Here is a 25918-nt window from a genome sequence, read left to right on the forward strand (position 1 = left end):
GCATTAGCATTATTCAGACATTACCAAGCAGAAACATTCACTTTCAATATGTGCTACACATTCTTATTTCATCTCATTTATGATTGATTTTATGAAATTTACTATAGTAGATTATAATTTTTTCTTCCTTTAGGGATATTGACTAATTAGATCATGTGTGTTTCCTAATATACTAAGTGCAGAATGAATATTTTAAACTGCTCGCTCACTGTAAGAACTCTGGACACATATATACCATAATTAGCCTCTGTTTTGCTTGTATTGATGTGAATCAACTCACTTGGTGATAGAACTGAAAAATGCAACTAGCTACAAATCTATTTAAATTACACCTTTTGGCCCTACTCAGAGTTATTCACTTTCCAATGATACAGTAGTTCAGTAGACCCCAGTGCAAGGTTGTGGAATGTCCTGATCTTTAAGATATGACACCATGAAATGTGACAGGTATGAGAGGATCCTTATTCAGCTGTGTTGGTGTGGACAGATTTCAGTAGAACATTGCAAAATGGCGTGCTGAAATCCTAAATGCTGTTTATCTAGCTAGTTGCCCTGTGTTTGACTGAATATGTGAACATCACAATTGTTCTAAGAGCTCATATTTTTTTCTCAACTGTGGCTCTCCTGCTCACAGATAATGCTTCCTAGAGAAAATTCAGTTTGAATTCTAAAGCATTCTGATTTGAATGGACCAGTACTACCATTTGTAGTGCCACTATGATTGGACTTTATTTCTGCTATGATTGTAATACACACCTGTAATCCTGTGAATGCCCTGCTTTACCTTTGAGAATATCTTCTGCAGACAATGATACAAAAATTGCTTTCTCTGTCTCTCACATACTATGTTCTCAATTGTACAATGCTTCTGTTCTTGTTTGATAATTAGTAACACATTTGATGAAAGGGTATGCTTGATTAAGTTTATTTTCCAAGTAAAAAGGTGGCTTGTTATTTCCTGTACTCAAGGACCTTGCTATGGATATCAGCTATTTACAAACAGTGTGTATAAACAGATATATTTCCTTCAGGCAATGTTTTAATTTGAAGGGGGAAACAACATATGGTCACTGATGTTTTACTAACATTAAAACAGCACAGAGAATTTAGGTGACCAGCATAAACTCTTATCACAAATTAAATGAGGATTGCTGTGGTGGAAGTAGAAGCATTAGTTTCAAGTTGCTGCCCAAAAATCTGTTACCAATCATTTTGTCAGCATGAATTGTTTGAGGTTGTAGGAGATAGTCATCACAAATTTCATGGCCAAAAGCAATTTAGAAGCATATTTGATATCCCATCATTTTCTCAGTAAAAAGAATATAAATCTAAAAAATCCAAATCCCAACAAGAAGAGATGAGAAGAAGAGAGACTATGGGACACTGGGGAGAGGTGAAGCTTTGGGAAATTAGAACTGCTGAGTGTGTGTGTCTAACATTAGATACCTACGTCCATAGGGGTGCTCCAAAAAGGTTATGTGGGGCTTTTTAGAGATCCTCCACAGAGTGCTCCCATCTAAGAGTATGTGAATATCAGACACATTAGTTCAAGTTCCTTTGCTTTCTAGAATATCAGAGGGAAAATCAACAAAGAATCAATAGATGTGCTGCTGTCTATGACTGATCTGTCAAATGGTGGGTTGTACTAATCCATAGCAAATTTTAAAGCCCATGGGCATTTTTCTAAATCTTTTTTAGTCTGATACTTGCATTTAGATTCTAACAGTGGAGAAAAGATGTTTAATTTTCTAAAGACAGTATCTCTTTCCACAGACTTACAGAACATTAAAAATTCATCTTGATTTTGGGGTCCAGACAGCATGCACAGATACCACAAATGAAGGAAATCACAAATTTCTCGCTGACTCACTTGCTTAGCCAATCTTGTCTATGTAATGCAGAATTGTGATATTGTTACAAAGTGACTCTCCTATAACCTTCCCAGCAAACATCATCACGCTATTACTGTTTACTCTGACAGCAGCTTCTTTACATCCAAGGAGCTCAGCAAATTTCACAACCATTAAGCCTCCCAATGAAAGAGTTAAATGTCATTATCTCATTTTCTAGATGAGGCATATAGAAATTAATGACTTGTTAGAGTCATACAGGAAATTTGTGACAGAGCAAGGAAGAGATGGCAACTCCTCCAGTTCTCATGCCTATTTTTTCCTTTTCAAAATGAATTCTTTTTTTCTCAAATAATAGGCACTCCTGGTTTTGGAACAGTACTATAAATGAATGAACTGAAAGGCTCAGTTATTGAATAAGTAAAAGAAAAGTAGTAAGAGCAGCTCTGCTACTTTTCTAGCAATATAATGGAACAACTATGCTACTATTGGCATAGGATTGCTTTTAATTAGAAACACACTAGAATGCAAAAATACTAGATCTCAATTTGAAAAAAGTGAGAGAGGGGAAGGAAGACCTCATTGGTTTCATAGAGCACTAGAAACCTGGTATGAACAGCATAGAAGAAATGGTTCTGTTTGATCTGCTATCATGCCTTAAATGTGCTGATTCATCCCTGGGCTTCTTGATTTGGCTGTGGCTGAATCTCAGTATTTCTGTTTAAACTGAGCAAAAAGCACTGTTCACAGTATGGGCCACACATGAGGTTCATTTAAGTTTCTCACACCTAAAGAAATCCCCAATAACTCCACTAAGTGTTCTAATACACAAACACAAGGAAATAAGATGTGAAATTCATCACATTAATGCTTACATATAAAATACATCAAAGACTTTGTTTGGAAAGTTACTGTAAAAATGAAACACCTTAGGATGTGTATTTTATTTTTTTTAGATTATTCTTGCTATTTTTTACTAGATACTTACATATTTCCATCTATAGTGTTATACTGTCTATACAGGAGGCATTATGCTATCTGTATGTGTGTATATATATAGATATATAGCTATATATAGATATATATAGATATATATAGATATATATATAGATATATCCACATTGTATGGCACAAATTTATGAAACTTTGAGCTTATTTATACTGTATAGGAAAGAATGGTGGAAGGTTTTAAATGCAGGAGTAGAAATGGGAAATTTTGTGTCCTAAGAGAAATATATATGAATCTTTGAAAATTATTACTGCATGTATTTATTGTATGGATATTATCCAGCCCACCTACTTAGGTTTAAATTGGAGGAGTCCCTTAGGAGGAATTTTTGGCAGAGGTGAAAATAAAGTATAATCTCATAAAAATCAAGAACCCTAATCAAAGAGTAAGAAAGTCGGGATCATGCTCAGCCTGACTCTGACCTGGGCTGATGAATTTTCGTCTCCCAGTCAAGGTTAGGGTGGAAGATGATACTTATGAAATCTTAAAGATGCTGGCCTATGCAGAGAAAGGGGTTGAGTGAACTTTTCAGGGAGTGTCACTGAGTGCTGACAAGGACTGACGCATACCATGAGTGGCAGCAGACTTTCTATATGACCTTGGCCAAGTCACTTAATCCCTCTGTGACTTGGTTTCCTCATCTGCAGAATGGGGTGTAAACAGCAATAGTTCCCTGCCTCACAGGGAGCTGTGGGGATTACTTCGTTTGCGAGTCATGTTGAGACAAACAGGAAGAATGCAGTGGAAGTGTTACTATTAGTTGCTGGAAACCTGTACAGTATCAAATGCCTTGTTGGTCGTGTTCTGGAAAATATATTATTAACTGGCTGTTTCTTGGGAATTGGATATTATGGGAAACCACGTGAGCCCATCATACCTTCCCTCTTTGCTCTGCATCCTTTCTGCTCTCCAGTAATTGCGCACATGTAGTTAGGCAAAATTAAACAACCTCTCTTCCCATAAAAAGTATGGTTCTTTCTAGGATGACAGATTTTTGGCTTCTGTAAATGATGAAACTGGGACTACCCAAATCTCCAGTCACATTCTCTTACCTAAGAATGACCTGTGTAGATTGACACAAAGATAAGTAATCTACTTAACCTTTAGTCGCACTTTTGAAGGAGTTAATAGCAAAGTTTAAAGTTGATTTTGAACTCCAAAGGAATGTTCACTAGTAAAGACATCTCCCTCTTGGCCTGAGAGATTGAAAGAAACTCTTAGAAGCTGCAGCTCTGTGCTTATTAATACCAGAATCATTCTTTTTTTGATCACACAGTGGTGCAGGTCTCATGGGTATCTGTTACAGACATGCAATGGTGTGTCCCCCCAAATTAGCCAAAATTCAGTTAGCCTAAGCAGCCAACATTTTTCAAGGACTGGGCATACACCAGCAAAAGGAGTTTATACAATCCAGTTTTGTGTCCTATACCTATGCTGCTTTGGACCCAGTACTGTTGGATTGGCAGAAGCTCTAAAGCTGAACTTACATGTCTGAATCCTAGCTGCTCACTCACGAGTGGACCATACAGGCATAGATGTGCACTGCCTTAACCCCACTGTGCAGATTTCTCTAGGCCACAGGGACTTAGAAATAGCCTGTAAACATATTTCAGTGGTACTTGAAATATTCTGGATCTATAAATACAAATTACAGTTAAAGAGAATTTTTCAGTAATACCAGTAGGTAATGCATGTAAGAGAGACCATTTATCTTCTCCATGACTGGGTAAACAGTGAATTTTCATTGATAATATTAAGGCTCCAGTTTTCTCGTGGACTACATATCTTGGTAGCAGGATCCCCCGAGTATAATTTCTTCCATTCCATTAACATGTTTAGGTTTACTTAAATCTGAATGTAGAGTCTTTTAAATCACTAACAAATGGTAGTCACTGTGGCTTATATGAAGTATTGCCTATGTTTGCAGCCACACCCAGGCACTCACCTTAAAAGCACATAGGGACAATAGCACTTGTTAGCTTGCACAATGCATGAGATAACGTGATGCAATGTTCCTATGTCATTGCTTTTGTATGTGCTGTTCATGTCAGGTGCTTCTCCTGAGCAGCACTTAAGTGCACAGCACCCATTGGCCCTGCACAGTCTTGCTCACCCTCATCTCTACTGGGACACAAAAGGTTTGGTAGAAGTAATCCATTTGATCACTCCCATTCTACTCTAATGTCAAGTCAAGGCAAACTTGGTTTTTGCTCACTAATTCTCATGAAAGGCTCCCAGTGACTTCATCTATCTAGGACTTTGAGGCTGTGAACCGTTTTGTTATTTTAGAAAAACTTATTTTTTTACACAGATGTTGGCATGGTTTAAATCAGATAGGAAAAGTGCTAACATGATTGAAGACAAGAAATTAAAGATAACAAGGAGTTGAAATTTTTTAATATGTAGGAAAGGATAATTTTCATATCTTTTTTTCCCTAGAAAAATGTGGCTTTCTGAATTATCAGAGAGTAGAATGTTTATCAAGATATTTAACATATTTCCTTGGGAGAGTGAAATGTACTATGTAAATTTTAGTTGGTTTTACAATTTTTTTAACATAATTTTTTTCAGAAGAATAACACCATATTTATATCCAGAGTTATTTTGAGTAATATGTAATGTTACTGTATGATATATTGGTATCTTTTCAATATGGGAATCTATTTATTGAGCATAGGAAGCAAAACGTTCCTTTATAAATAAAAAATGTGGCAATACTTTAAGTCCTTGGAAACAGGATGTAAATATTGACATGGTAGTATAAGGCAGGAGACATGCTGGTTCTGAAGGAAGACTAAATAAAAGTGTCTTTTCATTTAATCATTATTCACATAGCTTTTAAGAATCCTTGCCACTAAATTTAGACTAGAATGTTTTTGAAAATAACTCCTGTTGAGTACTCTAGAGTTATACACAAAAGTGTACAATTATAACATCCTCTTATCACACTAACCCTGTAAACTGAGAAAGATGCTTTAATTTGGAGATAAAATGTGGAATATTACAGAAACTTCTCAAATGGTCAAAATAGATGTCAGGACAACAAACTTCATTTCTGTCATTTGAAGGGATAATTCTTGACCTTCCCTGTTTAAGCAAGGAGGAAACAAAGAAAAGGACAGGGAGACCTTGGGAAGGCACCTGGCACTTAAGAGGAGTCAAGGGTGTTCAGAAATAGTTGTGATTTTTTTCAGAACTATGAAAAATAGTGCTTGGAAGAAATTAAGTTTCTTCCCTCCCTTCCCACTTACTTTTTCTGTTCCATAGAGTCATTTTGGAGTACTTAACAAAAGACATAGGTTGGTATAAACTCAACTCTTCATATCTATAAGAGCACTTGTTATGTACACTTTCTGTGAAATCATTTTGGAGTGGCTACTGTTGCAAGAAAAATTCATTGTGTCCAGCACATGTGAGGCATCTGAGGAAAGAGTTTGCCAATTCTCCCGCCCAGGCCAAGACTCAGGATTGTATTTATTGCCTATGGGAAACATCAAAGCAGTTTGATAAGGATACCAGACCCTGATAAAAATAACATCACCTATTTCACCATGTTATTTATATAGGTATGTTGGCTTTAGCTGAAGGGTTTTTTAGGCTTTCTAAGATTTCCAGTTGCAACAAAACCGGCCAGATTAAAAATAATCTTTGGCTCAGTTGTGGCAGAGAAAAAGCAGAAAACTGTTGAGGGTCATGAAAGCAGCTGATGTCAGTGAGGAAGAAGGAAGTGGACTGCTTACTCTGATATGTTTTAAACAGCTTTTTGTAGAAACAAGGTAGTACTGGAAACTCTGACAGCCCTTTATTCAAGAAGACAGTCTTTTGCTTATGTGAGTAGCTGGCTTCCCCTGTGTCCATCATGTACCCTTTAAAAATTTCACCTGCTGCCCAGTAGGTATCCCCTTCCTTTCAGTGTTCTTGGCTCTGGCCTCTCTGCCATGGTCCCTGGCTTCTTCCTAAAATGAATTGGCCCACTGTCAGTGGGACAAACCTAAAGTGATTATTTGAAGGAGAGCTAACTCCATATGGGCTGCATACAATCAGAGATCTAAAAAAAGAAGCTAATATTCCCACGGGAATTTGCATTGAAGGCATTCCAAGCACCAGGGAATTCCATGGGCACACAGTGTAGTGTTGTTCTGCACAGGAGTTTCAGTACATAGCAAACTTTGTAATCATGGTTTCACTAGAGTCGGGAGTTTACCACTTGTTCAACTAGTATTTAAATTTTGATCTCCAAATTGTCCTTTCAAGTGTGTAGACCTGAAAAAGACTTTATTTTTTAAACTGGCATTTTAGAGTACAGGTAAATCAATACTGAATCAGTCTCCTGTGTTTGATTTAGAGGGAATAGTGCTCCTTTAAAATAAACTGCCAGCAGAGTGTTGTGTAAGAGGGACGCACGTTTACAACTCTCACATTGTAAACTAATGGCCTGAGTCTTTACCAGCTTATTCACAGTAGTATTTTATTAGTGCTAGAGCCAACAAAAGCATATTGCTTGTGTTATCTATGCTTCTTTATAACCATATTACCAAGATTACAGCAATTCGTTGCCTGACATTTATCTATCTGACTGTCAAATCAAATACTCATGGAGTGCTCACTGCTGCTCAAAGTAGCCTGGAGAAACAGTTCTAATCCTTCTGGTTACCTCTCAATATCTTCTAGCTGGTTGTGAGGGAGGTCTTGCATTATGCATTTGCAAGATCCCATCTCTTTGGTTTTGTGTTTCTGGTGTGAGCACTTGTCATTCCTTTGCTGTGTAATTTATTTGATGGTGTTACTTGGTATGCTATTGCATTTGTGGTGTGCAGCATGATTTTGTATTGCTATTATAACAGTGGTAATAATGGTAAGTTTGGTGGTATAGTAAGAGAAGAAAGATTATGATCTCCTTCCCAGTGGATACCAGGAGATAGGAAATAATGCATTTCATAATGGAGCAATATAAATAAAATACTACTCATTAATTAAAGGTAATTAACAGAAAGAGAATACAGTTAATTAAATGCACTGAATCTTAAAAATAGCAGATTTTCTTAAAATGCTGTGAGAATTTTGATTTCAAATACATTTTAAATGAATGAACATTAAGGAATTGAAGAAGGCTCTTATAAATAGTCTTTGGTTAAAGGATTTCCATTAACCAAAGACTCATAGATTCACAGAATTCCCTGGTTAAACAGGAATGTCTGTCATATTGCTAAGGTCCTTGAAAACATCTAGAGGAGGTCAACAAAGGGCTGAAAGTAATGTCCTGTTAGGAGCACCCAAGAATTTTAGGCTTGTCTAGTTTGGAAAAAAGGAGGCTGAGGGGTGACCTCATTGACCTCCACAACTTCCTGAGAAGGGGAAGTGGAGAGGGAGGTGCTGATGTCCAGTATAGGATGTGTGGGAATGGTTCAAAGCTGCTCTGGGGGAGGTTCAGAGTGGACATCAGGAAGCATTTCTTCACTGAGAGATTGGTCATGCACTGTAACAGGTTTCCTAGGGAGGTGGTCAAAGCCCCAGGTCTGTCAGTATTTTAGAAGCATTTGGACAGGCATGAATTAGACAAATAATTTTAGATCCCATCCAACTGAAAATATTCTATTCTATTTTATGTCATTCAGCTTTTGCACTTCTCCCAGTCTCTAGTAGAGACCTTGTGAAAATCTTCTGAAGAGTAAAATAATTGCTAGTTTTGAGTACAGGTCAGTTGCAATAACTTCAGGCTCTTCCTACAAGGTGCATGAGGAGAAGCAGCCTTATTAACTCTTTGCTCTGAGAAAATGCTTGGAAGTATGGCAATCGTTAGAATTTTCCAGGTCTTTTCCAGCTGTGAAAAAGGAGTAGAAGAATGAAAAAGCAGCAGCAGAATACTCTTTGGTAACAGATGAGTAAGACTAATATAGAACATTTTACTGGAATTGTTTATGAAATATTAGTAAGGGGTTTATGTATAGCATGATTCTTTTGATTTTAGTTGACACACTGGTTTAGGCTACCAGCCTTCAGAAGCCCTGCCTGTGCCAGATGCCTCGATAAAGGTCAGAGGGGCGTGACTCACCTGTGAGGAGGGTGTTGTCACCGCCAGCTCTGGGCAGGACAGTCCCACCTGTGGTGTCCCAATTTCCAGGTAGGATGCACAGCTGGCCCTGATTGGCCGCGCTGGCTCCCGCCTCGGCACGGATTGGCCGAGCCTTCCACCTCCTCTGTCTCATCTTCCTGGGGCACCGGCACTGCCCGGCTGCAGCTCCTCCGCACTGACCACAGAGGGACCGGAGGATGCCCACGCATCAGCACTTGGTCGATAAGGTGTGTTGGTGGGGATGTGGTGGACAGGGTGCACGCTAACTGGGGATGCTTATTCTCAAGGGCTAAGGAATAAATCTGTGGCTCATCAGGAGCATCTAGGAGAAGGAGGAAAATACTCATAAAGAATGGGAATAGAAAGGGGTATACAGGAGCTAGTCTTAAAACTGTTGGCAGGATGGACTTGCAAGTACTGTGGTTTTCAAATTATGGAGAGGTATTTATCATATTCATTAAACGCTCTATATTTAAAAGCTTTTAAAACAACTTTTGTCTCACTTCAGAAGTTTGCCCAAGGCTTTGAGGAGCAAACCACCAAAGTGCCTGCTCCCGAGTCCAGTAGACTTTGACACAGTAGCTAACTAGCAGGGATTTAATTGTTGGCCTGAAGACATATTAGACTAAATATGGAAGAGGACTCTTAAGGTAGCAGTTCAGGTGTTGGAAAGGTGAGGGCCACATAGACTCATAGGGAGAAAGGTCTGAATCTGTGATAAAAAAATAATTATAATTTCTCCATCAGATGAAGGAACTGAGGATATAATTAATTTTTCATCATTATATTCAATTAGAAGTTTGCAAATAACATTTATTAGCCAGAATTCTCTCTGCTTCTATTTTATAAGTATTTAATTTTTGTTTCTTTACATTTTTCATGGAGAAAATGTAAAATATGTAAGCTAGGTAACATGATTCCATGGATTATGTATTGGAACTCAGAGCCTGTGGAAGCTTTCTGCCTCAAGTCTGGACTTGGAATTTTTTAAGATACTAATATCTCTCTTTCTCATCTAAAAGCTAGTTCCAAAAGATGACATTATGAGACTCTCAGAATACCTCTTGAACTATTAAATCAGAGAGCTGATGCAAAGAGAAGGCATTTCTGCCATGTTTCAACTCGTTGTACTTGTGTTTCTGGCTCTTTTCTAACAAGAAAGAGAGGAAAGATTTCATGGCTGAGTGCAGCTCCAGACAATTTTCCAATCCTAGCTAAACTAGGACTTTGCGCTTTGAAATGGAACACCTAATTAGAAACAGACTATTTTTTTCCATCTCTCCATGAGTCAGACAGAGATTTCAACAACACACAGACTGGTTCATATTAAATCACTGTTTACCACATCTGTTGATATAATAGCACCCACATGCTGTATTTAAAACTTAATTAGAGGTGGGCCACGTCAAAATCGTCACAAGAGATTGGATAACCGCACCCAGCATGCTGATACCAAAACATGGTGCTCACCAGGATCCCATTAGAGTGACACTTTGATGAGGCTTTGGAGAGGTGCAGTCTTCATCTGCTTTAAAGACTCAATAACTTGCATCTATCACTTTCCTGGTTGGTGCTCTGAGTAGTTGTGACACCATGCAAACCTTCATCATCCTACTTGGGAATCTTTCAACATTTCACAGTCACCTGTTTTACTATTTGCTGACTCAGTGGCTTTTTAAAAAGTTGTTGAAGTTCAGAGTTAAGTACATGAATGTTCAGAGTTGTGTATTTTTCCCCTGCTTCCAGATGCTTCTGTCTCTTATTTCATTTGCACATACGAAAGCAAATGATCTTACACAGTTATGCATGAATTAAGATACACAGGTAGATGGTACAAATTGAATACATCTCTTACATTGTGTTTGAAATGCTTCAAAAAATCTCAAGTAAATATCTCCATTTTATCTGTTACTGTCTGTTGTGTCACATGAGGCAATCCAGTAGCAGACAGCATGTAAAATAGCATTATCAAATACTTCTAGAGACTGAACAGTTGTATCAGCAATTTTGTAGCTGGAAGAGTGAGTTGTTCATAAGGTGTAATGGCTTTTTAAGTATGTAGTGCTACAGATGAATATTTAGATTTTGAACATGGGCTGAAAAATCTCATATTAAACACCTGAGAATACTTTTGGGAAATGTTTCCTTTCTTTCTTGGAAACAATTTACCGTCATTGCAAGTGAGCTGTAAAGAAAATACATTCTTTCTTCATGGACAGTCCTGGAAAATTGGACTTAAGTCTGGTCTCTTAGTTATTTTTTTGAATTTCTGTACTGGTTATAGGTTCTTTACTGGTTATAGTTAGTCTTTACTAACAGGTAGCCTGCAGTAGTAATTTAGAATTTTTAAACTGTTTAGAAGTTCCAGAGGACTTTGCGGAAATCTTTTGTTAAGTCCTTCAGGAAACAAATACTTTGAAAATCTTAAAGAGTACTCCAGGACATTTAATTAGATTTTTTGACCATCCCTTGGAAGTGAGAGTAGGGAAAGCAGTCAAAGAAGAGCATGCTAATCATGGTTATATCTACAGTTTGAGAGAGCAAGGATTCCCTCTGAGTTCTTGCACAGCCAAGGAGCTGAGCTAAATCTGCCAGTGCAACAATGAGGAACTTTGCTTTAAGGACTTTTCTAGTTCAAAGGTGTAATACAGCAGACATGGCTGTTAATGCATTGCTGACATGTAACTCAAAAATTTAAACTCCCATTAATAATTCTGTATTTTTAAATTATAATATTTGTGTCTCTTATTGCACTTTTCAGCCAGTGTATATAAGTATTTTATTTTAATTTTTTTTCTTCAAAATATATGAATGCAAAGAAAGAGAAGCTTTCTAGGCTTGCTTTTTTCCTGTCCTGGAGAAAAGCAGATATTTGCCAAACATGGCAACTACTTAAAGAATTTACTATGACCTGTATTGTCTTTTTGTTCCACAGATGAAGAGACATTCCTGCTTTGTTTTTTTGTTCTGTGGGATATTTTTGCCTGGAATCCTTGGTTTTCCACAGACAAATACCTCAATTGATTGTGATTCTCTGTTACCAAACTATGAAGCTGAACCACAGACATCTGCACCACCGTATATTATTGCTGTATCTTTTGATAACTTTGAGCCAGGAAATGAAGTCCAAGGTAAACAATCTGAATGACATAAAATCTTTGTCTGTGTCTTCCAGAATTACCAATCTTCTTAACAATCCCCCTATTTCCTTCTCAGTCTAGATAATTTATTTTTTAACTTCAATATTGTTCATATATACCTGAGATATTATATTTTATGTTTTGTATCTGTATGGACATACTTATATAACTGAAAATGCATTCTTTCTTTCTTTTTTCTTTATCTAATAGATATCTCCTAATTTTATGCTAAATTTTTTGTGACAAAATTAAAACTGAGTGGGACAGATAGCCAAACTGGACTAATAATTAGTTGCTCATGAACTTTGAGTATTTGCTGTTGAATCAGGCCTCTGCGATACAAAGGGATCATTAGTTCTTCACATGCTGTCATCCTACAGGACAATAAAAATTCAGGACGCAGTATGAGACTACTTAAGAGTGATACAATTTGAGTCACCCTTCTAAAAGCTGCATCCCACATTTTATCACATTGCAGGAGGTGGAGCTATTGTGGCTTAAACCCCCTTTTATTTTCTTAATCCCAAATTGCTCTCTGGATGGAGCACCTTCACAGCAGGGCCACTGTTCATTTGGTAGAGCAGAATTCCTTTTGAAATTGTCAGTAAATCATAAATTCCATGTTACTTTACAGAGAAGAACCTTTCCAATTTTTTTCCCTTACCTTTATTGTCATTCCCCTTGTAATTAAGAAAGGTGTTTTAAATGTTTTTCTTTTAGAATTGTACAGGGCTTAAAGTAATTTCTGCACTGTGCTGAGTTCTGCACAACGCAATCTTATGCCTTGGAGTGAAGCAAATTGCATGGTGAACATTTAGGCAGTTTTAGTGGTATATGACATTTACATTTCTCAAAATGCCTCTTTTCACAGTAACTCTAGAAGCACTTGGAGATGCTGGATTTAAAGGATTTAATCTACAAGCTCGAGAAATAGATGGAGATGTTCCTGTTGGTACTTTTAAAATTACGGATCCAAACACTAAAGGCTTACAATGTCATAACATGACGGTATGTGTGTAGTCTTTGGAATACTTACTGAAGCTTGGGCTTCTTTAAAATAATGGAAGTAGGGATCATTTTTATACAGCAAAGCTATTTCATCAGTACTGTTTAAAAGGTTAGGTTTTATCAAGAACTTCATCTGTCCTCTGTACGTGATATGAACCTAATGTAGAAATTCCCTGGCTCTTCGTATCAGGACATCAGTGTTACCTGTTGTAGTAGAGACAGTTTCTGTAATAATATAGGTAAAGTCACTCCTACAACTTATATAATTATATGTATTTCTTTTTAATTGCAGAATTCAGCAGTAAGTAATGCCAATTCAGATGTGAAACAGAAGGTTACAACAACATGGATTGCTCCACATGATGTTAGAGAGCTTCAATTTATGTAAATAGTTGATTTTCTTTTTTTTTGCCTTGAAATTTTCTTTCTTTATTGTGATAGACCTGTGTTGCTGTTTGAGATATTCTTGTCCAACATAGTTTTTTTTCATAGTTTGCCATAACCTCACACTCCTTTCATTAAATGTTTTCAATTTCAAGACATAATTGTAAAAGTTAATGTCCTGAAGATCTTAATATATGCAAATTATTCCATTAAGTGTAATGTTAATAATGGATCTTTGAGTAGCCTTTTTTTACACTTTGAATTCTTTAATTACAACAGCAACAAAATACGAATGTAACTCCTTCCCTGAAAAAATGAAATTCAGACCTATTCAGTTATACCTTTCTTGATTTTGAACAGTGGAAGAATAGTAATTTGAAGTAAATTCTTCTAACATAAATTTTAAAATAAGTGCATGACCTATGAGCTAACTTCTGAAAACAGGAGAAGATATATTTACCCTACATTTTATGCTACATTTCTTGCAGATGTGAACCTTGTAAAAACACCACCTACTCTAACAAATACATGCTTGAAGTATATTGGAAAATACATAAATATTTGATAGCTTGTACTGTTTGAAGTGCAGATTTATGATAGGGCCATCTTTGCCTTGCTTCGTTAAATCTTGAGGAATACCAAGAGCAGGCAAAAGGATACAAAACCACAATTGCTTCCACTTGTTATTTCCATAAGAATCAGTTCACCATCATAGATGCAGATTGTCAGAGCATGTGGGACAATTCTTATCGACATTTGAGCCAATGCTCCTCACTGGTGTCAGAGTTTCTTCAAGTGTCTATCCCTCTTCTGCTTGTTCTCAGCATCTGTTTGAGTTATCTTCAAGGCTGTGCTGGATGATAATACAAGCCCCTACAAGAAAAAATATTCTGTGAAACTTGTACTGTATACACTTAAAACCAGAACACAGTGGATAATCTTGGCTGGGGGCAAAGGGGGGCAAGAGTTTGTATTTTATAATTAAATACACTGATAGAAAATAAATTATTTTGTTTTCTCTCTAGTGCAACTGTTGTTCAAAATCTAGAGAACTTTTGGGTTGGAATTCAAAGCAAAACTCTCACACCTACACATTCTCAGTCAGTTAATGCGACAGGAAAAAGTAAAAGGAAGGTATGTTTTAGTGTATTTGAATGATAAAAATTAATACAGTAATTAAAGAATCTTTGGCTTGATACAAGACATACACTTGTTGTCATTTATTCATTAACTAAGGCAAAATCATTAGATGTTTTCAATAATTTTAATTTAACTTCCTAATCCTCTTATAAAAAGGATGAAAAAATAAAGTTAATACTCTTTTTCTCCTACAGAATTAAGGAAAGTAATAATCTATTTATCAAAACAATCCATGTCTTAAAGCAAAAGAAAAAAAAAAGAAGAAAATAGAATTCATTATAGAACTCTACTGTACTTCTGATGTACAGTGCTGTTCTTAAATGCTGCCTCAGCACCTGGGAATTGTAACTGTAGCACCTTCTTGAAAGGAGTTGGTAACATTTTTATGCCAAGAATTATGCTTCTATGAAACATATTAAATGTTGGCAGCTCAAAGAAAATTTCCTCAAATCCATGTATTAGACTGCAGCAGCAGTGATTTATGTGAACTTGTGATGTAACCAAGAGTGAGCACCTGTCTTAAATCTCTCACTTCACAAAATGTATTTTGTTTCCTGTAATAAGTTGTCTTTTTCTTTCCGCAGTGAATAATTTGGTAATGCTTCCTCTTTTATTTTTTTCCCCCACAGATTATGATAGAATTAGAATGTAACAAGGTAAGAGCAATTTTTCTTCAATTTCCCAACTTTCAGCTGCCTCAGTTTAAGAGTTCTTCTCCTGCTGGTCTAGTTGTGTCATGCTGGTAGCTTGGAGATTCTATTGTACCATTCAAATTACTTTCCTAGCAAGATGTCATTTATGCTTTCATTTTTTATTCAGTTTTGAATTTTTTTTTTAATTAGTTAGCATCAGTTGGCAGATGAGATTATTAAAACGTGTAATATATTGTCAGCAATGAAACACTTGATTTCTTCACTCAGACCATTAATGTGAATTCAGCTGATTTACTGTTTAAAGTAATTTGATATTTTTACACCAGTCAATAAATAGTAACTGGAACCTGTATTCTCTTGCAGCGTGGAGGGACTTATTCAACAGGCCGGTGCATCATGGTAAGTATTCCTTCTCCAAAGACATTGACATGCTGCTAACTGCCCAAGATCTCAAGGCCTAGTCAAAAGTTGCTTCTAGACATGTCTTTAACCCCCTTGTAACTCAACTTAATGTTCTTTTTGTTAGTTTATCTTTTTTGATTAAAAATCCAAAACTGTCTAAAGGGTTGTTAGCCTCATTACCGTTTCCTTCTGCAGATTCTCTCTGCTAATCTGTAGTAGCTCTATAATAGAAGTTTTCTTTTTTCTCTTTTCATTCTTTATTCTTAGTGTTTTCTTGCTCTTCAAGATCACTTATTTACTTGCCTTCTGCAAATCAGTATCTAGATATAAAATGTAGCTATTTGATTTTTTTTCCTTCAAAAACTTTCTCTGGCAGCTCAGTGAAGAAACCTCTTTTCCTTCTTTGCTTTTTTACAGCATATATGTTAATGATTACATAGTCATATTAGTAAAAAGCATTCATCTGCTTTTTAATGATTGTGGTGGTATAGATCTCGTCCTCAATGATGGACATCAAGTGTATGAGGTCAAATACAAAAGGATGCAAGCAGCAGAATTATGTAATTTATAACAGCTGGATTGGCGCAGTATTGATTATTTGTCTTGAAAGATCTCTGAAATTATTTTATTAGTATTGGTGGAATGAAGTAATAAAAAACTACTTTGTGGGTTCTTCCTCTTCCGACCAAGTAGAACTTCTTTCCTGAAAATCACTTATTTAAAATAATTTTTCAGCAAGATAATAAATACCAGTCTGGTTTCTTTTCAGGTTGGACCTTCCAGTTCCTCTCAGAGCAGCTACTCAGGCAGTCAGGTATGAGTCCTAAATTCCAGCATTTGTAAGGTTTCTTTCAGTAACCTTGAATGACTAAAATTCTGTAACATGAGGTGATTTACTGTAGTGAAATATCTTCTTTGCTAGTTAACCCAGTATGGCAGAGGTGTTTATCCAGCAAACTGTGTGTTTGTACCTGGGCTAAGTTCAGCTACCTCCACTCTCTTGAACTCAATAGCTTGCTCCAGTTTAACATCTGTATTGCTTTTAATACTGGACTATAATTGCAGTGAAACACTTAGGCCTATCACTGTCTAGTTAGCCTTTTAAAACTTCTGGGGTATGCATGTCTGCTTTGTCACCACTTTCACTTCATTCATCACAGCAATGTATACTTGGTTTTTAGCTGACTATCTCCACTACCAATAATATGCCTATTTTCTCTATAACTCTTAGATACTTTCTGGTGAGTCTCCAGTTCTTTGAATTGAGATTATCAAGGACATATTTCTTACTACTTACTAGTGGTTATATTAATTAGTGAATTATCTGGTAATATTCCATTTCTTCAATATTCACTGCTTGTAATGAATTACCAGATACAGAGAAATACAAATTATGTTGATACATATGCTGAAACCTGGTTTTCTTCCTTGTATTTTTAAAATATATAATATATATTCTTTTCCAAGAGTTGAGTTTCTCATCTTGTCATATAACTACTTGAAGTTATTGATTTTTTTATAAAATACGAGCCATTCAGTAACATTTTGAAAGATTTCATGATCAGTGACAAAGCTGATGAAACTTATGTGAAATACAGATGATGTCTCACACTAAATTAGAATTATTATACAGGCAGTGCCAGTGAACTGGTAACCTCTTTACTTGCTTATCCCTCGGTTGCATATATACATTGTCAGCTGTACAGCTTTTCATGCCACAAACAGCATGGCATTGGGTTTTTTCTCTCTTGTTCATTTCAGTTTTTTATATGGAAATAATTGACTTCTGTTTTTATTTCAGGGTGGAGTAGTCTACACAGTAAGCAAGAGTGGATGTGCCCCTGTAAGCACTATTTTTACATTTTCTTTTTTATCCCCAGCATAACTATATTCATAGTAACTCCTAGCTTTCAATTGCATTATTTAATGAATGTTCATGTGGGAGCCTCTGCTACAAATTGAAAATACTGATGAGAAATACCTGGTTTGTGTTTTGTCTTAGGGAGGTGCTGCTGGTGCATATGGCCTACAAGCCTGCAGAGATGTAAGTTGGTTATATATGTTTTTGTCTCCTACTACATTTCTTAACTCATCTCCTTATTGAAAATTGCATTTGATTCTGTTCTCTAGAGCTATTGAAGTCTTCCTAAACATATTCAGGAAAATACTGTCAGCTTGAGGTGTTATTCTGAAATTAAACCCCCAAATTAAAAGGTGTTATACTGACAGTTCAAAGCCTAATAATTTATCTTTTAAGGTGTATATGTACATATAGGTGATACATAATATCACCAATTAGAATCTCTTAATTTGTTTTTCTGCTAAAATGTCAGAAATCTTACTGCATAATGCTTTTTATCAGGTAAAATTATTGTCTTTGGACAATCTTTTTGAATATTATTAGGGGTTCTTTAAAATCTTTGCATATTAATTCTTTAATTAGAAGAGAAATTTCTATTGTCCATCTCATTTATTTATTTTTTCACGTGAAAACAAATTAATAATTTGCAAATTATTGTATAAATAAATACCTGATTAATATTTTTATTTCAGAGTGCATCCTTATCCACCAGTGGTCTTACTTATGGCCAGGTAACTGTATTTTCCAAAATGTTTTTAGCTTCCTAAGGTATTCAAAAGCTAAGAAGTTATGCCCAAATTTATCAAACAATAATTAAATCTATGGAAGGGGATAAAGGAAAACGCTCTTCAAATGATTTAGTAATGATCATACCTGGAAATAACTTCATCAGATGAATTACATATTTGGTGTTTGTTGCTGTATTCCTACTTTTATTTTCCACCAAATGTCAGTTATACTTATTCGATAAATGGACACCAGTTACTTTTACTCTGCTTTTCCAAAAGTAAGTGTTTTGTTTGATGGTTACTAAGAATCAAAAGATTTTTTTTTTGGGTTAGTTTTTTGGGTGAAGGTAGAAGAGTTTATTTATTTTTTCTACCAATAGATTTTTTCCCTACAAAAAAACTTCCTATTTGATGAAACATTTGCAGCTTTTGTACAGTACTCTGTAAAATCAGCAAAATAATTGGGCTGTAAAAAAAAAAATTAAGCCAATTGATTTATTGCAGTTGTTAATTTATTAACTGCAAATACATTTATTTTCTTCAGACTCTTACTTTGTTTTGTACTTCACGGGTATCACATTAGATTAATATTCTTGTGGAGATTAGTGCTGTAGTTAATTTGCCATGCATTTACCTAAGCAACAAATGAATTCTGTATTTTTTACAGTCTGTCCCTTCAAGCAGTTCAGATTCCAGTAAGAAGGTAAGCATTCCTGTTCAAAGGGAAAAATTCTTACATTCATAACTTGGCAAGTCTCCTGTTATATCAGTCAAGAGTTTTCAAGGCTTTAACCCAGACTGGCTCATATGATTTGATTTGGTTTGGTTCTTAGAGGCTTGGAGAGCTTCTAATGAGAAAACATAAATGCAGAAGAAGATACAATTATTGCATTTGGCTTATTTCAGGTTTTGTTTTTTTTTTTAATGAACTCAATATATAGTATTTTTTATTTTTTTATCATAATACTGAATAAAGACAAAATAAATTGATGTTCTAGTTTAGGGTAAAAAGTTGAGGATTAAAAAAGGGCACACAGTACAGGCATGTAGATATGGTACAGGACAGGAAATCCTGCTTCTGCCTCTACAGCTGTGTCATTATGTGGTTTGGGGAAAATCTTTTATCTGCTTATTCTCTTGTGTAAACTATGTAGAAATAGATATAATTCTTTGTTTGGTGATGTGCATTAATTTTTTTTAATAAAAATGCCATTTTATAAAAGGGACCTTCCATGGCATTATTATCAGAGTTTGTAAATTTACAAATTTTAGCATTCTTCATTTTTCTGACATATTTAGCAATATATAAATAATCCTTATGGTAAGTAAATATCTTCCTCTGGTTTCTCCATAGGTAGTGGTCGTTGCCAACAGCAACCCTTTTCCACCTGTGGTAAGCTGTTTTTCTCTACAATACACATTTTTCCTACAAACAACTTTGACCCAAAAAGCTTTCAAATATCAATATTTTTAATTTTAAGAAATATTCCTGGAGACAATTTTTTGGCAGGCACGATTTACCCTATGTGTATAGCTATCTTCAGGGAAGGTGTGTTACAAGATAGATAGATACAAACCTCATGGTTCTGTGATTGCTGTTAATACTTGCACAGACAATGAATTAGCTGCAGACACCAGGTCTCTCCAAGTATGCAGTCTCCGTGTTCCCACATAGTTTTGATTTTCTGTTTCTATTGCAATTTTCTTCTGTGAGTTTACTTCCATTCTCATTTTCAAATTATTACATTTCCACTCTGCTTACTTGGAGCTAAAACTAAGCCTTCAGGTGCTTGAAGTGAGCTTTTATAATGTAATATTTTATATATATTGAATCTCTAACAGAACATGTTGTTCAAACTTGAATAAAGGTTAAGATGCATTTATTCTATGCCATCCTTTTTATACAGTTCTTTCACATTCCACTATGTATTGCATCTGAAATATAAGGGCCCTTACTCTCTTTCTCTGCTGCAATATTCTGTTTGGGCAAGCCCTTGTGCAAAATAATGAAAGATTTTTCTGCTTCTTTGCAGCGTCACACCTTCCCTCAGGTAAGAATACCTTTTCTTTTGATTCCTATAGGATCCTTATAGTTCTTATGGGATCAAACCAGGTTGATGGTGTGTGCTACTCTTTTATGTTTGTCCCTCATGCCTCAGAATTCAGCAAAAAAATGCCTGGATGAGGAAGTGGATCTGTATGTGTTGATGTATGTGCAGTGCAGGTGACAATGAAACAAGTTGGAGGGCTGATGGTGTCCAGCTTCCTTCCCCACATTTGGAAAACTCAAGCTGACTGCTAGTGCGAAAAGGTGGTGCACATGGCTTGTGCTCTGCTGCCCTCCACAGAAGTTGTAAGAGTAGAAAATGACTTAGTAGGGTCAGCCTTCCTCCCCAAAGCTTCAGAACTGAGAGTGGACTAGCTTAATGCTGGGTGTTAAAAACTGGTACACAGTACAACACACATACAACCTTTCCCTTTATTCTCACAAACTAAATAGTTCAACTTAGTATCTTCTGTTTAAGAGCATTGCAATAAACAAATCAATTAAATGTGCTATATTATGTTTCTTTGTTTCTGGATTTATTTTTTTTTTCAGAGTCTGGGAAGCTCTGCTACAAGGATCATAGTACAGGTAGACATTTTTTTCTCCATTATACTTGAGTTTTAAATTAAGAATTGCCTTAGTAAACTAAGTAATAATTCCTCTCTTAGGAAACAAGTAAGTGTGGATAACTTAGATGTCCACAAACTACAGTGGTGGAGTAGGGCATTTCTGTGACGACAGCAAAGGGGATATCTTAGCTGATTGCTGAATAAAGATTATTGCAGCTTTTTTCCACACATAAGAAATTTTAAAACCTCTGTATGCAAGTTCCATTGGGCTCTCAAAATTGGCAAAATTTGACCGTCTCAGTCTGCTCAGGAAGGAGGATGGAATTCCAGAACTAAAGCTTAAATGTTACTCAGTATCAAATCAAATATAAATTGCTACGTGCACAGTTCCATTTTCAATTAAACAGTCAATTTTTTAATGGAAACACCCAGTTCAGAATTACATTTTTAAAATCCTGCTGTTAATGCCTAGGTGAACTGTTGTATTTGTAATGTTGCTTCTTGATAACCAGGCACTTTGAAAATTGATTGCAGTCTAATCTCATTACGAGCATGACTATAAAGTATTATGAACATCATTCAGACATATTTTTCTGTGTTCTTTGTCATTTTAACATCCATCCCACTATTAATGGCTAGTCAGTCTATTAGATGCCAGTCCATCAGACTACAACAACAAATTCTCACTTTCATTGAAAGATTAGTAGCAGGTTACCCCAGCTGAAATTTGTCTTTCCAAAACCATTGCTTTCAAAATGTATGGAATTATTTTCTTCCATGACTTGTGGTGAATGTTGGCAAAGAAAGGAATAAGATTTCCTTGTTATTTTATTTCTGACTAAAATATACAGTGTTTTGATTACACAGGTTAACTGTTTTCAATGTGTAAATATCAAAAATATTTTATTCCTCTCATAATCTACACATTTTCTGGGAATCAAAATATTTTTTGCAGTGGCTTTTCCTTATGTTAAATTTTAACTGTGTACTTTTAAATTTTTGTTTTGGCAAAGCCTTTGTCAACAGTTTGTTGTGCTTATTAATTAAAAAAATCATTCATAATGTAATACAAATAGATATGGGTTTAAGGCAAACCCATCTGCCCATTTAAAAGGCAGAATTATTTAATTCACTTCAAATACCACAGTATGACACAAAGATGTATTATACAATTAATTTTCATTAAGAAAATCATATCAAGATATTTAAGTCCTTTAAACACTCTATTTGTGTAGGATTTTTATATACATTTTGTAGCACGTGGAGATGGCATAAAGTAAGAAAAAGTGTAATGAACTCTTCATAGCATTCAAACTGTCTAGTAGACAGAAGGACAGAGTTGATCCTTGAAATGGCTTAGTGCATAAGCAATTCTTCTTAAAAATAAATAACCCTTTTTTTTTTGTTCCTGTGTAGAGTGGACAAAAACAGCAAACCAGCAGCAGTACTTATTTTCAGGTAAGTAAACTTAAAAAGTGTTATAAATATTCCTGTAGACTTCCCTAAAACAGGGCCAGCACAACTTACGAATAAATCACTTTCTGCATTTAAAAATGGATTTCACAGGTGCAGGTATTTCTATTCTCCAGGCTTTTGTTCATGAAAATGCCACCTGATATTGGTATTCAAATGATTTTGTTTGTGATGCTCACAAATGCATTTCCATGTGTGATGGGCTGGCATGAAATGAGTGTATTCCACTCAGAGCATAAGGGTCAAGGCCCTGAGAGGAAGCGATTCTAGGCTCATTACCACCAACCCCATACTGATAGATTCCAAGCCCATGCATATTGGACCTCAAATTCCAAAAGTTATAAAGGGTAGTTGCTGAGCCATATCAAGAATGTAGAAAAATCATAATCGTGGAACTATGTGCAATGTCTTCCAGCATTGCTTAGAGCCATGAAGATAAAGCTGCTTGTGTGGGGAAAAAAAAGAAAAAAAGCAAGGGAATCCTAGAAAATACTTACACAATGGCATCATAAATTATTGCAAACTAAAACTTGAGAATATTCATAGTATGAACTCCAGTATGAAGGCTTTTTAAGTCTTCCTCCCCTTGGGGGCTGGGGGTAGGAGGGATGCAAAAGTCCATCAATATTCTCTGTAGCACTACATGCAACCAGAAAACTGTTTCAAAAGTGTAGGTATGAGATTTAGGGATCAGGGCCACAGGGAGGCCACTACTCAAGATCACGGGTATTCAATATGCACAAGATTCCCAGTCATGGCTTCTGATGAGAATAGGACAATTTATTGCAGGGTTGTTAGCATAATGCTCTGTCTTCTTTGTGCTTTTTGAGAAATCCCCACACAGCTGTGTTTCTATAAACATCATGGTCTTTAAAAAAGGCTCCTTTTCCAAGTGATAATTATTTTCTCTTTATTTAAAGGGTTCCCAAGGCAGCCAGTCTTATGCTCAGGTGAGCTGTTTTGCTGAAATGTGTTGAGCTTTTCTGTAGGACCCTCTCTTGTTTTTTTACCTTATTGATGTTTTTGAGTGGTCCATGAGTTTAGCTTGTACCACTGAAATACAATGAACGAAAAAAGAACATAATACAGAGGAGCTTTAAGAGGAAATGGACTTTTCTGTTGCTGCTGTATTAAGACAAAATAGCTTTGTTTACAAATGATTTCTTACCTTCTTTACAGGGCTACAGACCTCAAGGCAGCAGTTCCTATGGCCAGGTAAGCATCAGTCAGAACAGAGCATTTCAGAATTGGCACTATAAAGGCACCCACCAAACCCTCAGAATTTCAACTTTAAAGGACATTTTCTCTGAAAGTGTCTATTTACACTCAACATCTATGCAAGTGCTACTCATTGATCTGGAATCCCAGTGTGTAAAATCACCAAATTCAGCATCCTCAGGAGAGCCAGGAGATGCTTGGTTCTGCACTCTGCCCTGCATGGCTTTAGGATGTAGTTGCTTGCTGTTGCTAATGCAGCCTGGACCCTTACTGAAAGGGAAATAACCAAATGGTGTTCTTGTCTTAGGGTGGACCAAGTTTCTCAGGCAGCAGCAGTTCCTATGGCCAGGTAAGCAAACTAGCTGTCCTGTAGAAAATTCTTCACTGGTCTCTCTGTGACTGGCATGACTGGGAGACTTTTGAGAGTGATGTTTCCCTTGGCAAGTCTGTGCTTCAATTTGGGCCACGGCTTCTGCTGGGAATAAGACAATGTGCTGCACAGATGCACAGCTGTTAGCACACTGCTCTGTGTCCTCTGGCACAGGAAGAACCTTCTAGGGAATCCCACATGCAGCTGTTATTTCCATAGATATCATGCTCTAGAAAGAAGCCTCCTTGTCAAGCTGCTAATTTTCTTCTCTTTATTTAAAGGGTTACCAAGGCAGCCAGTCCTATGGCCAGGTGAGACTTTGTTGCTGAAATGTGTTGAGCTTTTCTGTAGGAGCCTGTCCTGTAAATGGGCTTGGGGGCATGGGTGGTTTTTTCCTTCCTGGTGTTTCTGCGTGCTCCTTGATTTGGTTTGTGCCACTGAAATACCATGAGGGGAAAAGTAACATAGTCGAGAGGAACCTTTAATGGAAATGGGCTTTTCTCTCTGGTATTCTGTGATTCTGCTTCTGCTGTGCTGGGACTACACTTACACAGCTCATTTTATGACTCCATGACTTTCTTACAGGGTTCTCAGCCTCAAGGTGGCAGCTCCTATGGACAGGTAAACGTTAGTTGGAATAGAACATTTGAGAAAGTGAAGTGCCATTGCCCTGAAAAGTTAACAAATTTTAAAATATTCTTTCTTCAATTCAATTCAACATTGAATTCTTAACCAATGTATCTCTGAATCCATTTAAAATGGGGTTTTTTTCGAACATGACTGTTGTGTTTTTTGTAGACATATACAGGAATCCTAGATTTCTGCTGCTATCTTATCTTTTCCACAGATGTGGAACTTTGTAAATTTATGGTAGAAATATTCTATTTGATGCTGTCCTCATTCCAATTGATGGTATAATACAAATTTATTGTCAGTTCTTTGCTGCCTGCTTTGCTGTCAGCAGAGAAGTAACATTGAGAAATTGAAGAACCTTGGGTCAGATTCTCAGATGAATTAAGAATTTATCTTGGAGCCTGCAACTAATGAATGTCTACCTCCCTTCACAGTTTTTACGTACATTAAAGCAGTCCCAAGATACCTATGAGTTTTGTCAGGATCTATATGTCAGATAGCAAAAATAGACGGCATACTTCAAATACTTTTTGGTAGTTCCTGTCTTCATAACCCTGCCAGGCAGCTGTGGCACAGGTCTGCATGTACATGAAACAACTGCACTTTTTTGAGATTATATTAAAGGCAGATTGCAATAGCAAATTATAACCACAGTAATTTTGTATTACTGAGACTTTTTTAAAAAATACAGTCATCCTTGGCTAATTCATTTGACCTGATACCTTGAATTGCATTGTTTTGTTTACATTTTATGAATCTACATTTTTTCTAAGATTGTCTTAATTTTTAGAAATTATTTTTCATCCTAATTTTCTCTCAGACAAAGGAGACAATGGAAAATACAAATATATGAAGTCAATATGCACCTAGTATTCAGCATTAGCCATCCAAGCCCAATGTCTGAAAAAAAGAAGGAAAAGTAAACATTATCAGAAAATGTTGTGCCCCTTCCTGAAAAACTCTCGTAAGATTGGAGTACTGTCTGAGACAGACGTAAATCTACTCTATGATTGTCATTAAATAAACACAGTGTGATCACCTATTTCTCCAGAATAAGAAATATCAAAATTAGTCTAGTTGAGCTGTAGAGTCTGTACATGCTCTTATTGTTTTCTTACCCCAAAAATTGACATTAGAGAGGCAACTGCTTCACAAGTAGACTAACTGTGAATCAATCGTTAATTTCACACAGGGGTACCAGCCTCAAGGTGGCAGCAGTTCCTATGGCCAGGTAAGCAAACTAGCTGTCCTGTAGAAAATTCTTCACTGGTCTCTCTGTGACTGGCATGACTGGGAGACTTTTGAGAGTGATGTTCCCCTTGGCAAGTCTGTGCTTCAATTTGGGCCACGGCTTCTGCTG

The 25918-nt window shown here is 36.2% G+C and overlaps 1 protein-coding gene across 50 annotated transcripts in view; it reads left to right on the forward strand.

Moving 5' to 3' along the window:
* Positions 1 to 9018: 9018 nt before the first annotated feature.
* The window catches only part of LOC132331178 (hornerin-like), a 46481-nt gene continuing 29581 nt past the window's right edge, over positions 9019 to 25918 (forward strand). For 44 of the 50 annotated variants that reach the window (XM_059854323.1, XM_059854331.1, XM_059854328.1 and 41 more), the window contains exons 1-22: positions 9019 to 9159; positions 11868 to 12063; positions 12944 to 13080; positions 13373 to 13464; positions 14490 to 14598; positions 15234 to 15260; positions 15621 to 15656; positions 16429 to 16473; positions 17461 to 17502; positions 17662 to 17703; positions 18213 to 18251; positions 18916 to 18951; positions 19603 to 19641; positions 20282 to 20299; positions 20848 to 20883; positions 22281 to 22322; positions 23258 to 23287; positions 23517 to 23552; positions 23863 to 23904; positions 24207 to 24236; positions 24511 to 24546; positions 25751 to 25789. In XM_059854323.1, the coding sequence (XP_059710306.1) occupies positions 9130 to 9159; positions 11868 to 12063; positions 12944 to 13080; positions 13373 to 13464; positions 14490 to 14598; positions 15234 to 15260; positions 15621 to 15656; positions 16429 to 16473; positions 17461 to 17502; positions 17662 to 17703; positions 18213 to 18251; positions 18916 to 18951; positions 19603 to 19641; positions 20282 to 20299; positions 20848 to 20883; positions 22281 to 22322; positions 23258 to 23287; positions 23517 to 23552; positions 23863 to 23904; positions 24207 to 24236; positions 24511 to 24546; positions 25751 to 25789 (1179 nt within the window). In that variant the 5' untranslated portion in view covers positions 9019 to 9129. The remainder of the gene's footprint in view (positions 9160 to 11867; positions 12064 to 12943; positions 13081 to 13372; positions 13465 to 14489; positions 14599 to 15233; positions 15261 to 15620; positions 15657 to 16428; positions 16474 to 17460; positions 17503 to 17661; positions 17704 to 18212; positions 18252 to 18915; positions 18952 to 19602; positions 19642 to 20281; positions 20300 to 20847; positions 20884 to 22280; positions 22323 to 23257; positions 23288 to 23516; positions 23553 to 23862; positions 23905 to 24206; positions 24237 to 24510; positions 24547 to 25750; positions 25790 to 25918) is intronic. The other 6 variants (XM_059854351.1, XM_059854355.1, XM_059854350.1 and 3 more) reach the window with 4 other exon arrangements.

The sequence above is a fragment of the Haemorhous mexicanus genome, chromosome 9 (assembly GCF_027477595.1).
Source record: "Haemorhous mexicanus isolate bHaeMex1 chromosome 9, bHaeMex1.pri, whole genome shotgun sequence".
Classification (NCBI taxonomy): Eukaryota; Metazoa; Chordata; class Aves; order Passeriformes; family Fringillidae; genus Haemorhous; species Haemorhous mexicanus.